The 19,854-nt window shown below is 37.3% G+C and overlaps 2 protein-coding genes and 1 pseudogene across 2 annotated transcripts; all 3 read left to right on the top strand.

Moving 5' to 3' along the window:
- The first annotated feature begins 1,197 nt into the window (after positions 1-1,197).
- On the top strand, positions 1,198-2,860 carry LOC116510753 (annotated as a pseudogene).
- A 3,432-nt stretch (positions 2,861-6,292) lies between these two features.
- Positions 6,293-8,957, top strand: LOC116510701 (protocadherin gamma-A6-like). Its single transcript, XM_032220348.1, has one exon. It carries the CDS (start codon positions 6,364-6,366, stop codon positions 8,827-8,829), a length of 2,466 nt encoding a protein of 821 aa, XP_032076239.1. The 5' UTR covers positions 6,293-6,363; the 3' UTR covers positions 8,830-8,957.
- Positions 8,958-11,598: 2,641 nt separating this feature from the next.
- Positions 11,599-19,403, top strand: LOC116510752 (protocadherin gamma-B5-like). Its single transcript, XM_032220401.1, has 4 exons — positions 11,599-11,634; positions 12,729-12,770; positions 13,060-15,372; positions 19,353-19,403. Exons 1-4 carry the CDS (start codon positions 11,599-11,601, stop codon positions 19,401-19,403), a joined length of 2,442 nt encoding a protein of 813 aa, XP_032076292.1.
- The last annotated feature ends 451 nt before the right edge of the window (positions 19,404-19,854 follow it).

The following is a 19,854-nucleotide window of genomic DNA, read 5'->3' as shown; positions in this document are numbered from 1 at the left end:
GGAAGTTGTAAACTGCTGTCGATCTTGCTGTGACCCCCTAGGAAAAGGTTATGCCCCGCCCTGTAGTATTGAAGACAATGAATGTGCAAGCAAAAATATGAACATAGAACAGAACATAATAGAAATCATAAACAGAAGAAATCATGAGATTTAGAGGCATGAGATGGATGAAGACTAGTATTTAGAAAATAAACAAGTAAGTAAATTAAGTAAGTAAATAAGGTAGGTAGGTCCTGGGATGAAAGGAAGAGGAGGTGAATGAGAAAATGGTGAAACTGTGGTGAAGTTGAGAAAAAAATGAGACCATGCTAGACATAAACAACCCATAGATGGGATAAGAGTTTGTTTGTAATTCTGGGAGAAAGGCCAGCACAATTCAGCTCTTAGGAAGAAGAGATTCAGAATATTCAAATATTCTCTCTTTATGAATCCCCTAATAATAATGGCTACAGGAGCAGGTTCCAAAATTCTATATTTTACCTATAAAATAGCTTATTGAAGTCTGTGTAATTCTTGCTTCTTTGTGCCCTACAATGGGGAGCCTGGTGGGAGATGACTATTTATGAATATAAGATAAGAAGCATTAATTTAATGCAATATGCACTGTATACCAAGCTATTCATGTTAAAAGTTTGTATAGATTCTGGGTTTTAGCTAACTTCAATTAAACAAGAAGCACCCAGCACTTTCCAATTCTTGTTTTCCTTCTAATCTCCTTATAAAACCCGCTGGAGGACATTGCCTGGTAAAATACAAAATATTCATTCTAGTAAGTCCGTTTAATACAGGAATCACAATGTCCTTCCTGCTTTCCTTCTGTTGGATTGAATAAAGAAAAGTAGATAGGTCCTGTAGAAAAATACAGAAATTAACATGAAGTAGAAAAATATAGAAATTAACATAAAGTTCTTCCTTACATCTTTATTTCAAAAGCTTCTTTATACAATATGTAAGATAAGATTTCACTTTTATTCAATTTTTTTAGTAGCAATGGTCAAACAATATTTGGATGTTCAAAGTAAGCTTTCTGTCATTCTGAGCTGAGCTTCTGGGTGTCACCTTCTTTAAGAAGGAAAAGAAATCAAAAGTCAGGAGTCCTGCTCTTGCTGTTCATTTACCAAGTGAGTGAAAGAACAATCTAAAAACCAAGAGGTGCATTTTCCATTTGGCTTTGAAGTAATTGTTTTCATCAAGAGAATGGAAGACACACAAACCTGCATCTCTAAAAGGAGGATCCTGCAATACCTTGCTATTATTTTTGCTTGCAAGATGATTTCTGGGCAGATTCATTGTTTGATTCCTGAGGAGATGCACAAAGGCTCTTTTGTGGGAAATATTACAAAAGACATGGAAATGGAGGGGATGAAGATTTCAGAAAATGGACTCCGCATTATTCCCATTGTAGGTATGATCCAGTACTTTGCTTTCAATGTCAACAGTGGTCATTTAGAAACATCTGAGAGAATTGACTGGGAAGAAATATGTGGACAGGCAGAGAAGTGTATATTGAAGTTCCAAATTCTTCTTGAAAGTAAATTAAAGCTTTATGCAATTGAGGTGGAAATTACTGACATAAATGACAATGCTCCTAATTTCCCTCTATGGGAACAAGAGTTGGAAATTAGTGAGGCATCTACACCTGGATTCCAGGTCCCTCTTTCTGAAGCTCAAGATCCAGATCTGGGAATAAATTCTATACAGAGCTATCAACTCAGAGGCAGCAGTCATTTTTCTATGGATACACAAATAGGGGAAAAAATGGCTTCAGACATACTGAACTGATACTGGAAAAAATTCTAGACAGAGAGGAACAAACTGTTTATAATCTAATCCTTACAGCTAATGATGGAGGAGATCCTATCCGAACTGGCACTGCAGAAATCAAAGTCATTGTTTTAGATGCAAATGACAATGTACCGGTTTTCAGCCAACCGATCTATGAAGTGAATGTCAAAGAGAATATTCCTAAAGGATCTGTTATTGCTACTGTGCATGCCACTGATCTTGATGAAGGGCTTAATGGAGAGGTGAAATACTTCCTGAAAACGACTACAGAACTAGATGTTCCCATATGTCACCTTAATTCCACAACGGGTGAAATTACACTCACTGGGAATCTTGATTATGAAGAATCAACTTTCTATGAATTTGAAGTACAGGCCAAAGATTGGGGAGGTTTTACTGATAGATCAATGGTTGTTATCTTACAGATTTGAATGATAATGCACCTGAGCTAGCAATTACTTTTGTCACCAATTCCATAGTTGAAAGTTCACCACCCGGAACTGTTATTGCCATTTTAAATGTACGAGACAGAGATTCTGGAGTCAATGGAGAAATCACAGTCTCCATTCCAGACAACCTCCCCTTCCAATTAAATAGGTCCTCTGAAAAGTTTTATAGTTTGATGTCAGATAATGCCCTTGACAAGAAACAGATATCAGCTTTTAATATAACTATAATAGTTACTGACCATGGAATACCTCCTCTCTCAGTAGCCAAAGTAATTGAACTATACATCTTAGACACAAATGACAACCCTCCATTGTTTGAGAAATCAATTTATCCTTTCTATGTCACTGGTAACCAGATAACTGAATCATTTCTCTCCTCTTATGTCTCCATTAATTCTGAGACAGGAGCTATCTATGCATTAACCTCATTTGATTATGAAAATTTTATGAAGATTCAGTTTTAAGTTAAGGCTCAGGATAGTGGCTCCCCATCACTCAGCTCCAATGTTTCTGTTATTATTTACATCTTGGACCAAAATGACAATGTCCCAGAGATCCTGTACCCCTCTCCTCCGGCTGATGGCTCCACTGGAATTGAGCTGGCCCCTCGCTGTCTCACATTTTAAGTGAAGATGATTTTAACTTTTTATTGAATTTTTCTTTTTTCTTATTTGCAATTAAATAGTTACATTTTACAAATAAAGGCAAATATACATGTCCCAGGATAATGTTGTAAGATCCAACCTGATCCAACCCGTTCCCTGAGGATGGGATCATGCATGAGTCTGAAAGCTGAGCGCCGAGGTGGTGCAGTGGTTAGGGTGCAGTACTGCAGGCCACTTCAGCTGACTGTTATCTGCAGTTCAGCGGTTCTAATCTCACCAGCTCAAGGTTGACTCAGCCTTCCATCCTTCCGAGGTGGGTGAAATGAGGACCCAGACTGTGGGGGCGATATGCTGACTTTGTAAACCGCTTAGAGAGGGCTGAAAGCCCTATGAAGCGGTATATAAGTCTAACTGCTATTGCTATTGCTATAGCTCAGAAGAATAAACCTCTGGTCCTGGTGACCTACCCAGATTATATCTTAGATACATTTTATTTCTATTGTTTCATTTGGTACAGAGATGTAAATTTAATTATTCCAAATAAGGAGAATAGCTATTTCATGCCCAATCAGAACCTCAATAACATCTTTTTATAATTTGTGGGGCTTAATATTGTAAAATCACCCAATATCCTGTGTGTTATTGTTAGTATTATTATATGCTTTATTCATTAAACATGAAACTCAGCCAACTGAACATTCAAAAATGTGTTACAAATATCATTGACTGGTGCTAATGGTTGATACAGGTTGCTGCCAGCATTATAGGTATACTAGGTATCAACCAAGTACCTTCTTAAGATGTATGATGTTCTGAGTTACACCGTTTTCGCAGTTCTGCGGGAGTTATTGCAGGAAGCTGCAATTTCTTGATGTATTTAGTAAAATTCTTGGACATGGTACCAAGTGCCCTGATGACAATGGGTATCATTACATGTTTCATCTATAATTGCATAGTTTCGATGGTCAGGTTGCGATATTTTGTGATTTTTTTTTCCCCAGTTCTTTTTCTTTGACTCTGGCATCTTCTGGTACAGCAATATCAATAAATTGTACATTTTGGTTTTCAACAACTGTGATATCTGGCATGTTTTGTTCCAAATGACAATCCATCTGTATTTGAAAGTCCTTCTCATTTTTGGTGACTTTTTCCACTTTATGTTCCCATGACTTTTCGGATACAGGTAAGTCGTATTTTTTACACAATGACCAGTGGATTAATTTAGCAATTCAGACATATCTTTGTAATCAGTTTGCGTGATTTTGCAGCGCTAACATATCAAATGTGAAACAGTTTCAACTTTGTCATTGCAAAGTCAGCAGTTTGGATTGTCAGTGGATTTTTGTATCTTTGCTTTCATAGCATTAGTTTGTAGAGCTTGCTCTTGAGCAGCAAGTATTAGGCCTTCTGTTTCTTTCCCGATGGTTCCCATCTTAAGACATGCCCATGTCAAGTTGTTATCACATTTTCCTTCAATGTTTTTCAAGTGCTGTCCATGCAAAGCGTTGATTTTCCATCCATTTAATCTGTCATCCATCTGTTTTTCCTTATATTCTGCCTTTGTTTCTATTGTTTATATAATGTTCTCCATTTTCACAGCTTGTAGCAATTTTTCTGTACTTTGATTCACCTAGTCATTCAAACTTCAATTTTATTCTTCTACAGTTTGATGGATTTGCAATAGCCTGCTAACCCCTTTTTTTCTTGGCCTGTGCAACTTTTCAATGCCACTGTGGATGTAAAGTGTGATACATATTCAAAAGTTTATGCATTTTCCGAGCCAAGTTTTCCAGTTCAGCCACAGTCCAGTTGATGATTCCAGCTGGGTAGCATATCACTGAAACTGCCCATATATTAATGGCTTTAATTATGTTTCCAGCATTTAGTTTTGATTTTAATATTTTGCGGACCCTTCTGATATATTCCTTTTGCTCTTTGCCTTTTGTTATCTGCTTCCAATATGGCTAGGTATTTGTAGCCTTCATCCTTTGCTAATGCTAATAAATAAATTAGCTAATGCTAATGCTTTCACTATGCTTCCATTTCCTAGTTCTATTCTATTTTTTTCATTTTTCCTCACTGCATGGATATTATAGCACATTTTTCAAGTCCATCAGGCAGAAGACATCAAAGTATAGCCAGCCGAACAAACAGGTTTAAAGATAGTTTATATCCTGGGCTGTGAGACTTTTAAATACAATCACATGCACACACTAGTTTTTTTCGTTTTCTTTCTTTTTTCGTTTCTGTTATAATTTTGCACCAGGTTAAAACCAATTTTGTTGTATTTAAGTACAATGACAATAAAGATTATACTTATATTTACAGCATGTCTAGCTTTGTAATCAGTTTGTGCAATTTTGTGGCATTCATATATTAAATGTGAAACAGTTTCGATTTTGTCATTACAAAGTCAGCAGTTTGGATTGTCAGTGGATTTTACAAATAGTAGTGATGATAGTGAATCTTCTTGAAATATTCCTCTCTTGATATTAACTTCTCCCAATCTCTCATCATTGACCTGTAACTGTATTGTGCCATCAATCTTTGCACAAAGCTTCTGATGAAGTTTTGACTGACTCCTGTTATTTCTAAGCACTTGATTATCCAGTCATTTGGATCAGTCATTTGGATCCAGTCAATTCTTGATCTTCCATGCTCTTTTCTCTATCATTTCTGCTAATTCTTTCATTTCAATTTCTTTTTTATTTTATCCACCTCTTTTAACCAAGCTACATCATTGTTGTATTTCTTTGGGTTATCCCATTTCTGCACCCAGAACTGTTTCTTCCTTGTTAGATATTGACTGATTCCCTTCAGTTTCTCCATTGATGGTTTGGTAGAAAGTCTTCTGATTGGAGGTCTTCTGAAATTGCAGGTTCTGCCTATAGTTTGCAATTCCAGCTTTGTAGCTGCTAATCTCCTTGGCTATAGCTGTTATTTGCTGCTTTATTATTTCCAGTGATCTTCCTTGTTTCTAAGTAATATTTCTTGATTAGGTATTCCTTGATCTTCTTGTTCTTCAGCTTTTTTTCCCCTTGTGGGCATTATTCCTCTCTAAATTTGATTAGCCATTGGCTCCCTTGTATGCATTGTTGGTGGTTTTAACCTGCTTTACTGTTTCTTTTAAAATTTATTTATTTTCTTGTGAATTGTAACTGTCTGTGTTATTTTTTTTAAAATAAAAAACAGTATAGATTTTTTTAAAACAAATGGTGGCAAATACTGTATATCATTTCTATGACCAAGGATATTCTCCAGTTTTGGATTGAGCCTCTGGGTGTCACTATTTACCACTGAAGAACAAAAACGTAAGAATGAGCCACTCCAGATTTGTCAATACAGTGAAGCACACCAATACAGAGATCAGGCAACAGTGAAACAGAAGCATATTTTGCTTCCAAACCTGGATACAATATATTTTCAACTGGAACTTGACACAGCACAAAAGAATCTCAGCAGTCAGTAAGTACTATCAAAAGCTTTTAATCCTGTGTGGATGCTATTTATATTGTAGCAAAACAATGAAGAAAACCAAGAGATTATGGAATTATGAACAGAGAATTCTGCAATACTTTATTATGATGATTGTTTGGGAAGCAGTTCCTGGACAGATCCATTATTCCATTCCTGAAGAGATGCCAAAAGGTACTTTTGTGGGAAACATTGCAAAGGATCTGGGAATGGATGGGAAACAGCTTTTAGATCATGGACTTCGTGTCGTCATTAATGCAGGTACAATTCAATATTTTATTCTGAATGTCAACCGTGGACATTTAGAAATTTCCCAATTAATAGACAGAGAGAAAATATGTAAAGAGACAGAAAAATGCTTAATAAAATTCCAGATACTTATTGAAAGTAAACTAAAGCTTTATGGAATTGAAGTAGAAATCACAGATGTAAATGACAATGCTCCTCAATTTCTCTCAAAGGAATGGACAATGAAAATCAGTGAGATGTCAGCAATAAAAGAACAATTTCCTCTACCAAAAGCTCAAGATCCAGACCTGGGGATGAATTCTGTGCAAAACTACCAACTCACAGGTAGTAATTATTTTTCCCTGGAGATGCAAAGAGGTGAAACTGGCACCAGATATACTAAACTGGTGTTGGAAAAATCAGTGGACAGGGAAGAGCAATCAGTTTATGATTTGATCCTTACAGCTTTTGATGGTGGCGATCCCATTAGGTCTGGCACAATACAGATTCGTATCATTGTTCTAGATGCAAATGATAATGTACCAGTTTTCAGCCAACAAATCTACGAAATGAATCTCAAAGAGAACATGCCCAAAGGATCCACAATAGCTACAGTAATAGCTGTTGATATGGATGAAGGAATCAATGGAGAAGTAAAATATTCTTTTGAGGAAATAAACAAGAACAATAAAGAAATGTTTCTGTTAAATTCGACTTCAGGGGAAATTATCCTTGTGGGGAGCCTTGATTTTGAAACATCATCAACATATGAATTTGAAGTACAAGCCATGGATGGGGGTGGGCTGAGTGATAGGTCAAAGGTTCTGATTTTGGTTACAGACCTAAATGATAATGCACCTGAGTTAGCCATCACCTTTGTGATCAACTTGGTGCCTGAGAACTCTCCAGCTGGAACTGTCATTGCCATTTTAAATGCCCGAGACAGAGATTCAGGAGACAACGGAGAGGTTAAATGCTCAATTCCAAGCAACCTCCCTTTTCAGCTCAAGAAAACAATGGAGAGTTTCTACAGTTTAGAGACAGACAAAACCCTTGACAGGGAACAATTGTCAACTTACTCTATCACTGTTACAGCAGTGGATGACGGGGCACCACCACTCTCTACATCTGTGGTTATTTCACTCCAGGTGTTAGACACAAATGACAACCCGCCACAGTTTCTGGAATCAAAATATACCTCCTACCTTCTAGAAAATAATCCAAAAGGTGCCTCAGCCCTTTCACTTAAAGCAAATGATCCAGACTGGGAAGAAAATGCCAGAATAACTTACTCCATCATTGATAGCCAAATGCGGGACTCACCCCTCTCCTCCTACCTCTCCATTAATTCTGAGACAGGGACCGTCTATGCCCTAAGTTCCTTGGACTATGAGGAGATTCAAGAGATTCAGTTCCAGGTCAAGGCTCAGGATGGTGGATCCCCATCGCTCAGTTCTAATGTCTCAGTGACTCTCTTCATCTTGGACCAGAATGACAATATGCCAGAGATCCTGTACCCCTCTCCTCCAGCTGATGGCTCCACTGGAATTGAGCTGGCCCCTCGCTCTTCTGAGCCGGGTTACTTGGTCACTAAAGTGGTGGCAGTGGATGCAGATTCTGGACAGAATTCCTGGCTCTCCTATCAGCTGATCAAAGCAACAGAACCAGGGCTCTTCACTGTGGGACTCCACACTGGCGAAATCAGGACTGCTCGGCTTTTTCTGGAGAAAGATGCCCTGAAGCAAATCCTAGTGGTTTTAGTGAAGGACAACGGCCAACCACCTCTCTCTGCCTCAGTCACTCTCACGGTTGTTCTGGCTGACAGCATCCCTGAAATACTCTCAGATCTGAGCAACATCTCAGCTCCTGTAGATCCTCAGTCCGACCTCACATTTTATCTAGTGATTGGTGTGGCGTTTGTCTCCTGCTTGTTTTTTACCTTCCTCCTTGTCTTATTGGCCGTCCGGTTGTACAGGTGGAAGAATTTGAAATTGTTAGAGTCAGAAAGTGTACATTTCAGTGGTGTCCCAGTGTCACAATTTGTTGGGGTGGATGGAGTCCGAGCCTTTCTTCAGTCTTACTGCCACACTATTTCACTCACCAGAGATTCTAGAAAAAGCCACTGCAATTTTCATGAGGAAAACTGTTCAAATACTCTGACTAATCAACCTCTAACCTGTGGGGTGAGTGACCCTATCCTAGCCTGTGAGGATTTAAATTTGAAGAATGATGAGCAAATCTTAGCCAAGGTGAGTTTAATATTTCAGAGTAATGGTGTGTTTTGTTGATCCTATAAGCCCTTATTTATCTCAACAGTGATTTCCCATCAGTCTGTTCTGTTTATTGAATGTTAATACTAGATGTTTTCACATTTTGTTTTTATTCTACTGGGATCCTTCAGCTTTGTCCTGGAGTGTTAGGATAATGTTCATACTGTTGAAATGAACACTGTTCCAAAATGAATGCAGAATATTATGTCTGCCATATTTGCCACTGTTTAATTATTCTTGTGATATGATAAGGCTGGCTAATTTCCTCATGTATTGATTTTCTACCATACTTCCTATGGTAATGGTGTGTTTTGTTGATCCTATAAACCTTGTTTATCTCAGCAGTGATTTCCCATCAGTCTGTGTTCTCTAATGAAGCTTAAAAGTAGATATTTTAAATGTCTGATTTGTATTCCTTGTAAAAAAATCTGTTCGTTTACCATTTTCTATTATATTGGTTATATGAAATTTCTGAGGAATTCATTTCATTTTTGTATTAGATTTTCTTAATATATTTCATCTTTTATATGAAAATGTTAGAAAGATATAGACATAATATTTCAAGCATTTTATTCTTCTCCCTTTCAATTTATGTTTTAATTTTCTAGGAATATAATAGAAAAGAGGAAAGAAAATACTATATTTTTCAGACTATAAGACACACTCTCCCCTCCCCGAAAAGTGGGTGGAAATGTCTGTGCATCTTGTAGAGTGAATATTGCAGCAGGGGGGAGGTTGGTGCGGTGTGAATCAGCTGTTCTAGTCAGCAGGAATCACCGTCACTACTACCTATTGCCACCATCCATTCGCCACCATCCATTCACCTCTGATCACAGCGATCGGCAGCAAACAGGCAGCAATAGGGGATGGCGAATAGTAAACAGGCCATGGTTAACGGGCAGTGGCAAATGGGTGGCAGTGAATGGTCCATGGCAAATGGTGCACGGCAGCAGTAAATGGGCCGCAGTTGCAAATGGGATGCAGCGGCAAACAGGCTGCAGCAGCGATAATGTTTTGAAGCTGTTTGCTGCAAGGATGTATATATGAATACCGGATGGATGCTGGAAGGCAGAGGCAGATTTTTTTTTCTTGTTTTCCTCCTCTAAAGCTAATATGTGTCTTATAGTCTGGGGTGTCTTATAGTCTGGAGTGTCTTATAATCTGAAAAATGCAGTACATGCAATGATTTCCCCCACTTTAGATTAATGTTAGGCTCTCTTGGTGACAGAAATATTTTCTTTCAGATGTCTAACTGAATTACATTCATATTCTCCCTACTGACTAGTCTCGTGATATACAGTATCTTCAGCTGTCTCATGTTGTTTCTAAGAAGTCTGGATTGTAATATTTTTAATAGTTAAAAAAGTAATATTGGATTTTAATATTGTAATAGTTAATACAGAAACTTGCTTCTTTATTAACTAAGTGATGAACCATGAGGAGAATTTCAAGAAAATTATGACTGTTGTAAATATTATTGAAGAAGAAAATGACATAAGAAATAACAGTTCCCAAATTTTATTGGTACTCAGTAATTTTATTGCACTGCCTCTAGGCTAAAAAAGATATCTAACAAATGCCATATTTTTGAAGTATAAGATGCACTGGAGTATAAGATGCACTAAGGTTTTGAAGAGGCAAATAAAAAAAAGGTTTTTGCACTTTGCAAACCTCCCCCAAACCACCCATTTTTTGTAAAAATAGGCCCATTTTTTGTCAAAATAATTGCATGCATAGCCTTTAGGAAGTTTATAGAGTACTCCTGGGGTCTGGCTGGCAAAATTGAGCAAAAAACAGCCCATTTTTCACCCATTTTTGCCCTCCCCAGTCCCCAGGAGCTCTCTGAAAGCCTTCTTCAGGCTCTGCACGGCCCTTTTTGTGAAGGGGGCGGGGTTTTGGGTGGCCAAAAATACTGTATTTAGTGTATAAGATGCACCCAGATTTTCAGCCTCTTTTTTGAGGGAAAAAGGTGTATCTTATACTCTGAAAAATATGGTATGTTTCCCACAAAAATTTAAAATATCCCATGACATCCCTATAGGTTTACTGTAGTGCACTGAAACACCACTGCACACATTTTGGGAATCATGTATGTAAAGAAATTGCACCTCCTATATATGGCATACAATTTCTTAAGTTATGTTGTTACTTAGTACAACACAGGAGAAATTATATTTCCAAAAACTGGTCATTTTAATGTAAAGGTATTCCTATATAGTAGGTAATATATAAGCAGTGAATGTATATGATTTATAGATGATATCCATATAGATAATATCAATGCACTGAGTTTAACATTGCATTACTTTCTTGACTTGGAGAAATTCAGTATGTTTGCAAGCCTTTAAAATAATGATATGGATGGATCAAACACAACTGGGACTATTTTTAAAGGTTTTGTAAAAGTATGGGTTTAACCTACTGGAACCAAGGGTTTAATCTATTGGAATAAATAAGTGCCTTTATCTAGCCGAGGTGACACAGTGGTTAGGGTGCAGTACTGCAGGCCACTTCAGCTGACTGTTATCTGCAGTTCAGTGGTTCTAATCTCACCGGCTCAAGGTTGACTCAGCCTTCCATCCTTCCGAGGTGGGTGAAATGAGGACCCAGACTGTGGGGGCGATATGCTGACTCTGTAAACCGCTTAGAGAGGGCTGAAAGCCCTATGAAGCGGTATATAAGTCTAACTGCTATTGCTATAAGTCTAACTGCTATTGCTACTGCCTCCCCATGCCTCCAACAAATCACGATATCACTACTTTTGTGTCTACATCAAATTAATCCTATATGAGGAAGAGTATGGATACATTAGGAACATCTACTGTAAGTAACACTAGCATTTAGCATTAGAAAAGTGCCTCTTTCAAAGCCCTTGCGTTTGAGGTAGTCACTACTTTGAGAAATGTGTAGGAATTGGCAGACTGCATTTTTGTATATGTGCATTCTGCCTTTGTTCTCTGCTTTTGTTCTCTTCCTCTCACTGACTTCCTACTCAATTAATTGATCAAATAGAACTTGGATTAAAAAAAATATCCTTAATTCCAGGCCAGGGGAATGTCTCAGTTTCCTCCCATTGATATGCATCTGTACTAGTCCAAAATGTGCCTGTACTAGTTCAAAAGAAAGCAACTATACTTTTTAAAGAAATAGATTACAGTTTTATTTTGTTCTGTTTATGTAAAATATTTAGTTTAACATGTTCACTTATTTGCTTAAAAACAAAGTTCTTTGAAGATATGTTCCATGGAATTTGGTGGCAAAAGCTTGATTGAACTAAAAGGACTAATTACTATGCAAGGGCTTCAATTAAATCAGGACTTATTTCAAAGAACATAGGTTTAAGATGAACGATGAAATTCAGTATATGTCCTCTAACTCACACATTGTACAAAGGTTTATGGAGCACACATGAAATAAATAAATGGAACTTATTGTTGGGATTAAATAGTAGATGTACATTTATTAGTAAGGATTGCAAGTTTGCAGTAATTTAGAAGATTCATTTATTTAAACAGTAATCTATATCCCAACTGATGATTGATTAATTGTGGGCTTTGACTTTCAAGTGCATATTGTTGCTTATTGAGAATCGTAAATCCTCTACTCACTTGATTACCTTGATGTTCTCCTCATCTTCTACCCTTCAAGAATTAAGAAGATGAAATACAGATTGTGACTGTTTCATTTGGTGAAAAGGAATCAAGTACCCCAGTTCCATTGGTCAGAAAATTAAAACAATGTCAAAAAATGTATATCTTTTGTTCAGCTATTGGTGTTACAATGCTACTGACAAATCAACTTAGTTACAGCTTGAATAATATTCTATGTTTTTGTAACAAAAAAAAAAACCCATCGGATTAAAATAAAACTTTATCAGGAAATGCAGTTCACAGTATAGACTCAGAGTGTCACTATAGGACAATAGGAGTCTTGGATCAGCCTTCTATTCTTCTGCAGCTGTATCCCGGCAGTTGACTAGAAAAGATGCACCAGAAAGCTTTATTCTAAAAGGTATTCCGGGGGAAAAACATTTTTCTCATGAATCAACTCATTAAGACCATTATTTTCTCCAATATTATTGCTAAATAGTGTGAAATTGGAAGGTATTACACTAAGAAAGAAAAACAAACAAGAAAGACAATGACAGTAATGGAAGCAAGCTGCATAAAGGGAATGAAGGAGTTCAATTTAAGGCAAGTATTTTTTCTGTTCATATTCTGGGATTTGGTCAATTGGGTGATACCCGAGCAGGTTCAGTACTCACTTCCAGAGGAAATGGAAAAAAATTCCTTTGTGGGGAACCTTGCTAAAGATTTAGAGCTGGATGTCGAACAGTTACCAAAATGCAAACTTGCTGTCTCTTCAGAAAAACAGTATTTTGCTTTCAATGAGCGAAATGGTGATCTATATGTGAATGACAGGATAGATCGGGAAAAAATATGTGGAAACTCACCTATTTGTATGCTGCAGTTAGAAGTTGTGGCACATAATCCTTTAAATATTTTCCACATAAAAGTTTTCATCCTAGATATTAATGATAATGCCCCATATTTCAGAAAGAAAAATATCAGTCTCAATTTGAGTGAGTCTCATTTGCCAGGAGCTCGATTTGCTCTGGGAAATGCTGAAGACGAGGACATTGGAATCAACGCCCTTCAAGATTATCATTTGAGCTCAACCCCGTATTTCAAGCTAGAAGTTCAAGAGAGGAAAGATGGTGGCAAATATGCAGAATTAATTTTGCAAAAGTCATTGGACAGGGAGAAAGAGCACACACACCACTTGATTCTTACAGCTTCAGATGGAGGACGTCCAGTGAAAACTGGGACTCTTAATATAGAAGTCAATGTTATTGACATAAATGACAATCCACCAGTCTTCTCCCAGGCAACTTACAAAACAAGTCTGAAAGAGAATACACCAAGAGGGACTTCTGTGCTTCAAGTGAAAGCATCTGATAGTGATGAAGGGTCAAATGCTGAGATATCTTATATTTTCTGGGAAAATCCAGAAAACGTGAATCAGAAATTTATTTTGGATCCCACCGATGGAACAATTTATCTTAAGGAAAGTGTTGATTTTGAAGACAAAGGAAGTTATATGATGATAATACGGGCAAATGATGGAGGTGAACTATTTGCACATTGCAATGTAGAGATTGAGGTTCTTGATGAGAATGACAATGCCCCAGAAGTAATTATTACATCTCTATCCAGCCTCATTCTTGAAGATACTCTACCTGGAGCAGTGGTTGCTCTCATCAAAGTCCATGACAGAGATTCTGGACTTAATGGGGAAGTCACCTGTTACCTAAGAGAAACGGTACCTTTCCAGGTGGTCTCATCATCAGATAACTACTTCAAACTCCTCACAGATGGCCCCCTTGACAGAGAAAAAACACCAGTGTATAACTTAACAATTACAGCCACAGACCAAGGCATACCTCCTCTTTCCACAGATAAAACCATCTCAATACCAATTTCGGATATCAATGATAACCCTCCGGCATTTGAAAAGCCTTCCTATGTTGCCTACATTCCTGAGAACAACCCATCCGGAATGTCTATTTTCCAGGTTAAGGCTTTTGACCCAGATCTGGATCGTAACGCCCAAATCATCTACTCCATTCTCAACAGCAACCTCAAGGACCTGCCTCTCTCCTCCTATGTTTCCATTAACTCTGAGACAGGAACTCTCTACGCTCAACGATCTTTTGACTATGAGCAGCTCAAAGACTTCCAGCTGCAAGTGCAAGCCCAGGATGAAGGCTCTCCATCTCTCAATAACAGTGCCACAGTCAAAGTGTTTGTAGTGGATCAGAATGATAATATTCCCCAGATCCTGTATCCTTCCCAAACAACTCAGGGTTCATCATTGTTCGAGATGGTGCCTCGCTCAGCCGATTCGGGTTATTTGGTGACAAAAGTTGTGGCTGTGGATGCTGACTCTGGACATAATGCCTGGCTCTCTTTTCATCTCCTGCAGGCCACAGAGCCCTCGCTCTTCATCATCAGCTCCCACACAGGAGAGATCCAAACAGCTCGAGCGTTAGTTGACAGAGACATTACCAAGCAGAGGCTGGTCATCATGGTGAGGGATAACGGACAGCCACCTCTCTCGGCCACCACTAGTCTCAACCTTGTCTTTGCTCAGAACTTCCAGGAGGCTCTTCCTGAAATGAATGCCCAACCTAGTAACTCAGAAGATCAGTCCAAGGTCCAGTTTTACTTAGTTCTGACTTTGACTTTGGTATCCTTTCTGTTCCTGGTGGCAGTGATTTTGGCCATTATTACGAAACTTCAAGGATCAAGGAACCCCACTTTTTTTCAGTGCTTCATTCCCGATTCTCATTCAAAGACTGGTACTGTATTTCCTCCAAATTATGAAGATGGGACTTTGCCTTATTCTTATCAGATCTGTTTATCCAGTGAGTCCAGGAGAAATGAACTGACTTTTCTGCAACCCAATGTCCAAATAGTGGAGGATATTCTTTGCAAGGATAAACGTGATACCTCTGTTATGGTCAGCGAAGGTAACATTTTTGATTCTGGAAAGGGCATGGTGAGTTTTATTCATTTTCTTCATAAATTAAAATCAAGCTCTAATATTTGTTTCCATTTTGCTGATACTTTTATAAATATAATACAAGCAAATAAGATGGATTTATCATTATCAATTATTGGTTAAATGTTGGATTCATTTCAGACTTCAATGTCTGTTTTGCTTCAGTTTATTCAGTTGATGTTGCATTGACTGTGTGTGTTTGTGTATGAATTATAAATAATGCAAATCAGAATTATTATATATTTAGCTAATATTTATAGTAGTAATATTTGTGTTAAATGTGACATTGTAATGATCTACGTTTGCCTTTAAGTGCCATCTCTTCAAAAATTAGAAGCACTCAACTGAGAATATTATTACTATGCCTTCTGCTTCTGAACTGATTTCAATAAAGTTAAAGGATACATGTTTTAAAAGGAAAAGCTCTAAAAAGAACATTAATTCCAAATTTGTTTTGTCTTATATATTTATCACCATTGTAGGAGTGGTGAAAATCAAATTCTTGAAATCAAAATAGCTTTCTCTTCTATTGAATCCAGAATAGTTTTCTCAGAAGATCTCTAGTCAAAATATCCCACAGATAACCAGTTTATCTCAGGCAGGCAATAAAAATTCTCATTCTTCTTTATCTTCCTCTCCTTATGAGTCATCAGAAGGCAAGTACAGTTTTTATTAGTAGCAAAGTTAATATTTTGATGAGTTAAAACATTAAAATATTATTCTTGTTCAGATAACACTGTGTATTAAATAGATATATAATTATGCCTTAATCCTTCTCAAGGGTTGATAAACTCCAAATCACATCACCTTTTTGCCTTCCAATCCTAAGGTAACTTGGTGGAAGAGGAAAGGGCATTTTTGCCTATTTGCTTGTTCATTTTTTTTGTTTTTGTTTTTCTTTGCCTTTTTCGGGTTGTTAAAGGCACTGTAAAACATTTGTTCTTCTCTCACCCATTTGCTGGATCATATATCTTAACATTCATCATTTGGGGAACCAATTTGATTGATTGACGGATGGATGGATGGATGGATGGATGGATGGATGGATGGAGTGTACATCAAGTCTTAGTAGCCACCTAGATAAATTTCCTCTATGACAATCTGACTTTAACATAGTCTTTCAGGTCTTCTAATGATGCACTTGTCACCATTATATGTTGACTGTGTCTCACTACCACTGTATATTGACTGTATCTGAGTCCACTTACCTTGCTGCTGGTTGTTCTCTTCTTTCCATCCTGTTTTCATACAGCAATAGAGCTTTCTCTGGAGAGCTAGGTCTTTGTCCAAAGTTGGATAATTTGAGCCTGATCATTTGTACCTCTCATTAAAAACTGTGGGTTGATTGGACCAATTTAGTAAGAGTAAATAAAATCGTTTGCACAAATGATTAAGAGAAGTTCTGTACCCATTCCATATCTAAATTATTTATTTAAATTAAATTAAAATATCAAAATTGAGTGAAAGACACTCTGCTGTAATCATAGTAATAAGGCTGGCAAGGATGCATCGTCAAAAGATAAAACCATTTTATTTGTTCTTGGGTTTTATTTGTTCTCCACCCAAACTATAAATTCCACAATTCTTAAAGATGAATACCTGAGTTTGCGGTCTTTTGGTTATCAACAAGAACAAATTCTTCAGCATGATTTCCATCAGTTTCATTTATTTTTTACTAAAATATGGGAATAATGTCTAAGGATGAGTCACAATATATACAGATAGTCCTTGATTTATGACACAATTGGGACTCGAATCTCAGTCATTGAGCAAAATGATCATTAAGCAAGATCCCCATGTAACTGCTTCATTCAACAACGGCAATCCCAGCACTTGTGGTTGCAATCTCATGGGTCATTAAACCGACGCTGTCTCAGGTAAGAAGTACCTTAGAGGAAGTGGGAGACCATGGGAAGTCTGCTCAGGAGCTAAAAATCCTCCATACTAAAATCCAAGTAGGATTTTCAGCACCTGGGTGGAGAGACACCAGGGCATGGCCTGGGCCAGGTCTGCCATGGCCTCTCCTACCTACCTGAGGCACCCCACACTTCTTCCCTTAACATGTTGCCTCTTCACTCTCTGCTTGGATTTTGGGTGACAAACTCTGGCTGAAAGAGCTGCCTGCTGAAGAAGTTCAGCTTCCCACCGTGCATAAGAGGGAACTCTGGCAGCATGCAAGTACAGAGATTTGAGTTCTGTTTCTGCACCACACCAAAGGACTCCAGCTCCTCTATATGTGGAAATCTTCAGGATTTGAACTTCATTTTTACACCCTGTCAAAGGACTTCATTTGGCAGGTAGCTCTTTCACAAGCCACCAGAGATATGAGTGAGTCCTCTCAGCAAGTGCAGCAGCTTGTAACCTTCCCTGCTGGCTCCCCCATTGACTTTCTAGCTGGCAGAAAAAATTGCAAATGGTGAGCACATGATTATGAGGCAACTAGTTGTAAGTGCAATAAGATCGTCAAGCACCCAGATTGTGTTCATGTGACTCCAGGAGTAATGGTACAACATTTTGTGATGACTGGAAGTGCTTTACAGGCAATTTTAAAATATAGGTGGTGACCTAACAACTTTTTCATTCCTATAATTAGTAATCCACTAGTAGGCTAGTGAACTATTTGAACATGAGTGTAATTTTCCTGCAAGTATTTCAACTAGATAATCAAATAACTTCTTCCGGACCACTTTGGTAAATTTGGTGGGGGGAAAAACTTGGCCCGAGCAATGCATTATGCTATTGATTGTGCCATATATCAATTAATATGGTTTACTACTGTTTATAATATTCCATGGTGGAGTGAAGGGAGTACATGTTTCCACAGATGATGTTGTTGAGGCAACAAAGTGCTTTCTCTACGTTCTTTTTTTCCTTTTCTTACCCTTCTTTTCTTTCACTTTTATAAATGTCCTTATATTTAATGGAGCTTCCTTCATCTATACAAAACCTTATTAATATATGAATGAGAGACATTTGGGAAATACCAGCACATAGGCTAGTATGGGAATTGAGAAACATCCCAGAAGAAAGCTATAACAAACCATTTCCATTCTGTTGCTGAAAAACTGAATATGTTCATGGAGATACTAGGAGTTGGGTTTAGTTCAAAACAGATTGGTCATAAACAGCTGTACTTCAAGCAAAAATTATTATAAATAAATCCACCTCACATTCAGGAGTAAAGGAAAAATGTTCTCCTGCATCTTGGTTAATGGACTAATTTATGCTCAGCCCATGTAAACTGTGAATAGATTTCCACTTTCCCACCCTATTTCAGCACATGTATTAAGCTTTCTGCTCACTTGTCATTTCCTTGTGGGACACAGGCTTATGAGTCATAGACATTGCTTTGAGCATACTGTGTTTGAGATTATAGCTTTGATTTCTTATTTCCATTTTATCTTGACATCTGCAAAACAAAATATAAATGGTAAAACAGCAAGCTAACTGATGTTAAAATAATGATGAGGTAATAATTATACATCCAGTAAGTAATAGAAAAGGGCTCAATGGATTAGTGTAACTGAAAGGCAAATTAGCAGGAGGGCTGTTCCCCATCACTACCTGGTCTTCAGCCAATTAGCATGTGAAATACATAAAAGGATTGTATCTTTTGCCACATCAATGGAATAGAATGGCATTTGTCAGCATTCAAGAAGATTTGGAGGGGACACGGTTTTCATTGAACATAGCACAGTGCTAGAGTCACATAAAAAAGAATTCAAGGATTTTAGTTACATCATGGTTTATGGAAAATGATAGACAATGATAGACAAATTATAATGTTGAAGGACCTGGAAGTTCAGGAGAAAAAATTAAGGAAGAATTAGGAATGAAAAAAACATTTGATAAATATCCATCAGTGTTCATTTTGTAAACAGATACAGATCAGATGCAGTCTGAAAAATATAGAATAGAAAAAATGCTTAATAAAGCCTTAGAATAAAGACTGATAATTTTTCTCCATTATATTACAGAATATAGCACCATTAGAATTTGTTATAAGAAAAATGGTCTTAATAACTTGAAGAAACATATTTACTTCATTTATCTCATGCAAAATCAAAAGACCAATAATCTACCACCAATTTTCCAAGGGGGAAAAGTTAAACTTTATGAAATAAAAGTATTAAATACCACTTCATCTCTGTTGGATATGCTAGTGCTTCAGTTAGAATTTATGCCACAGAACTGCCTTTTCATTGCCCCCACCCTGCTTTGTCTTGCCTACTGATTCCAGAAACCCTAAATGGACAAACTTAAGAGTAATTTATCCATCCAAGTCACCAAGATATGGCCAGCATATTTTGCAACTATTCTATTTGCAAGTAATGGGATTGTGGGAGTAGGATCTCATTTGCAATCTATTCTATTAACTCAAATACACCGGTCAAGTCTTTGAAGACTTTTCCTTTTTCATTTGATGTAGTTTCCAGTGAAAAACTTATCATTTGTGACTAATTGCAATTTTTTGTAACA

This window comes from Thamnophis elegans, chromosome 6 (genome assembly GCF_009769535.1).
Source record: "Thamnophis elegans isolate rThaEle1 chromosome 6, rThaEle1.pri, whole genome shotgun sequence".
NCBI lineage: Eukaryota > Metazoa > Chordata > Lepidosauria > Squamata > Colubridae > Thamnophis > Thamnophis elegans.
This window is presented reverse-complemented; position numbering and strand designations above follow the sequence as displayed.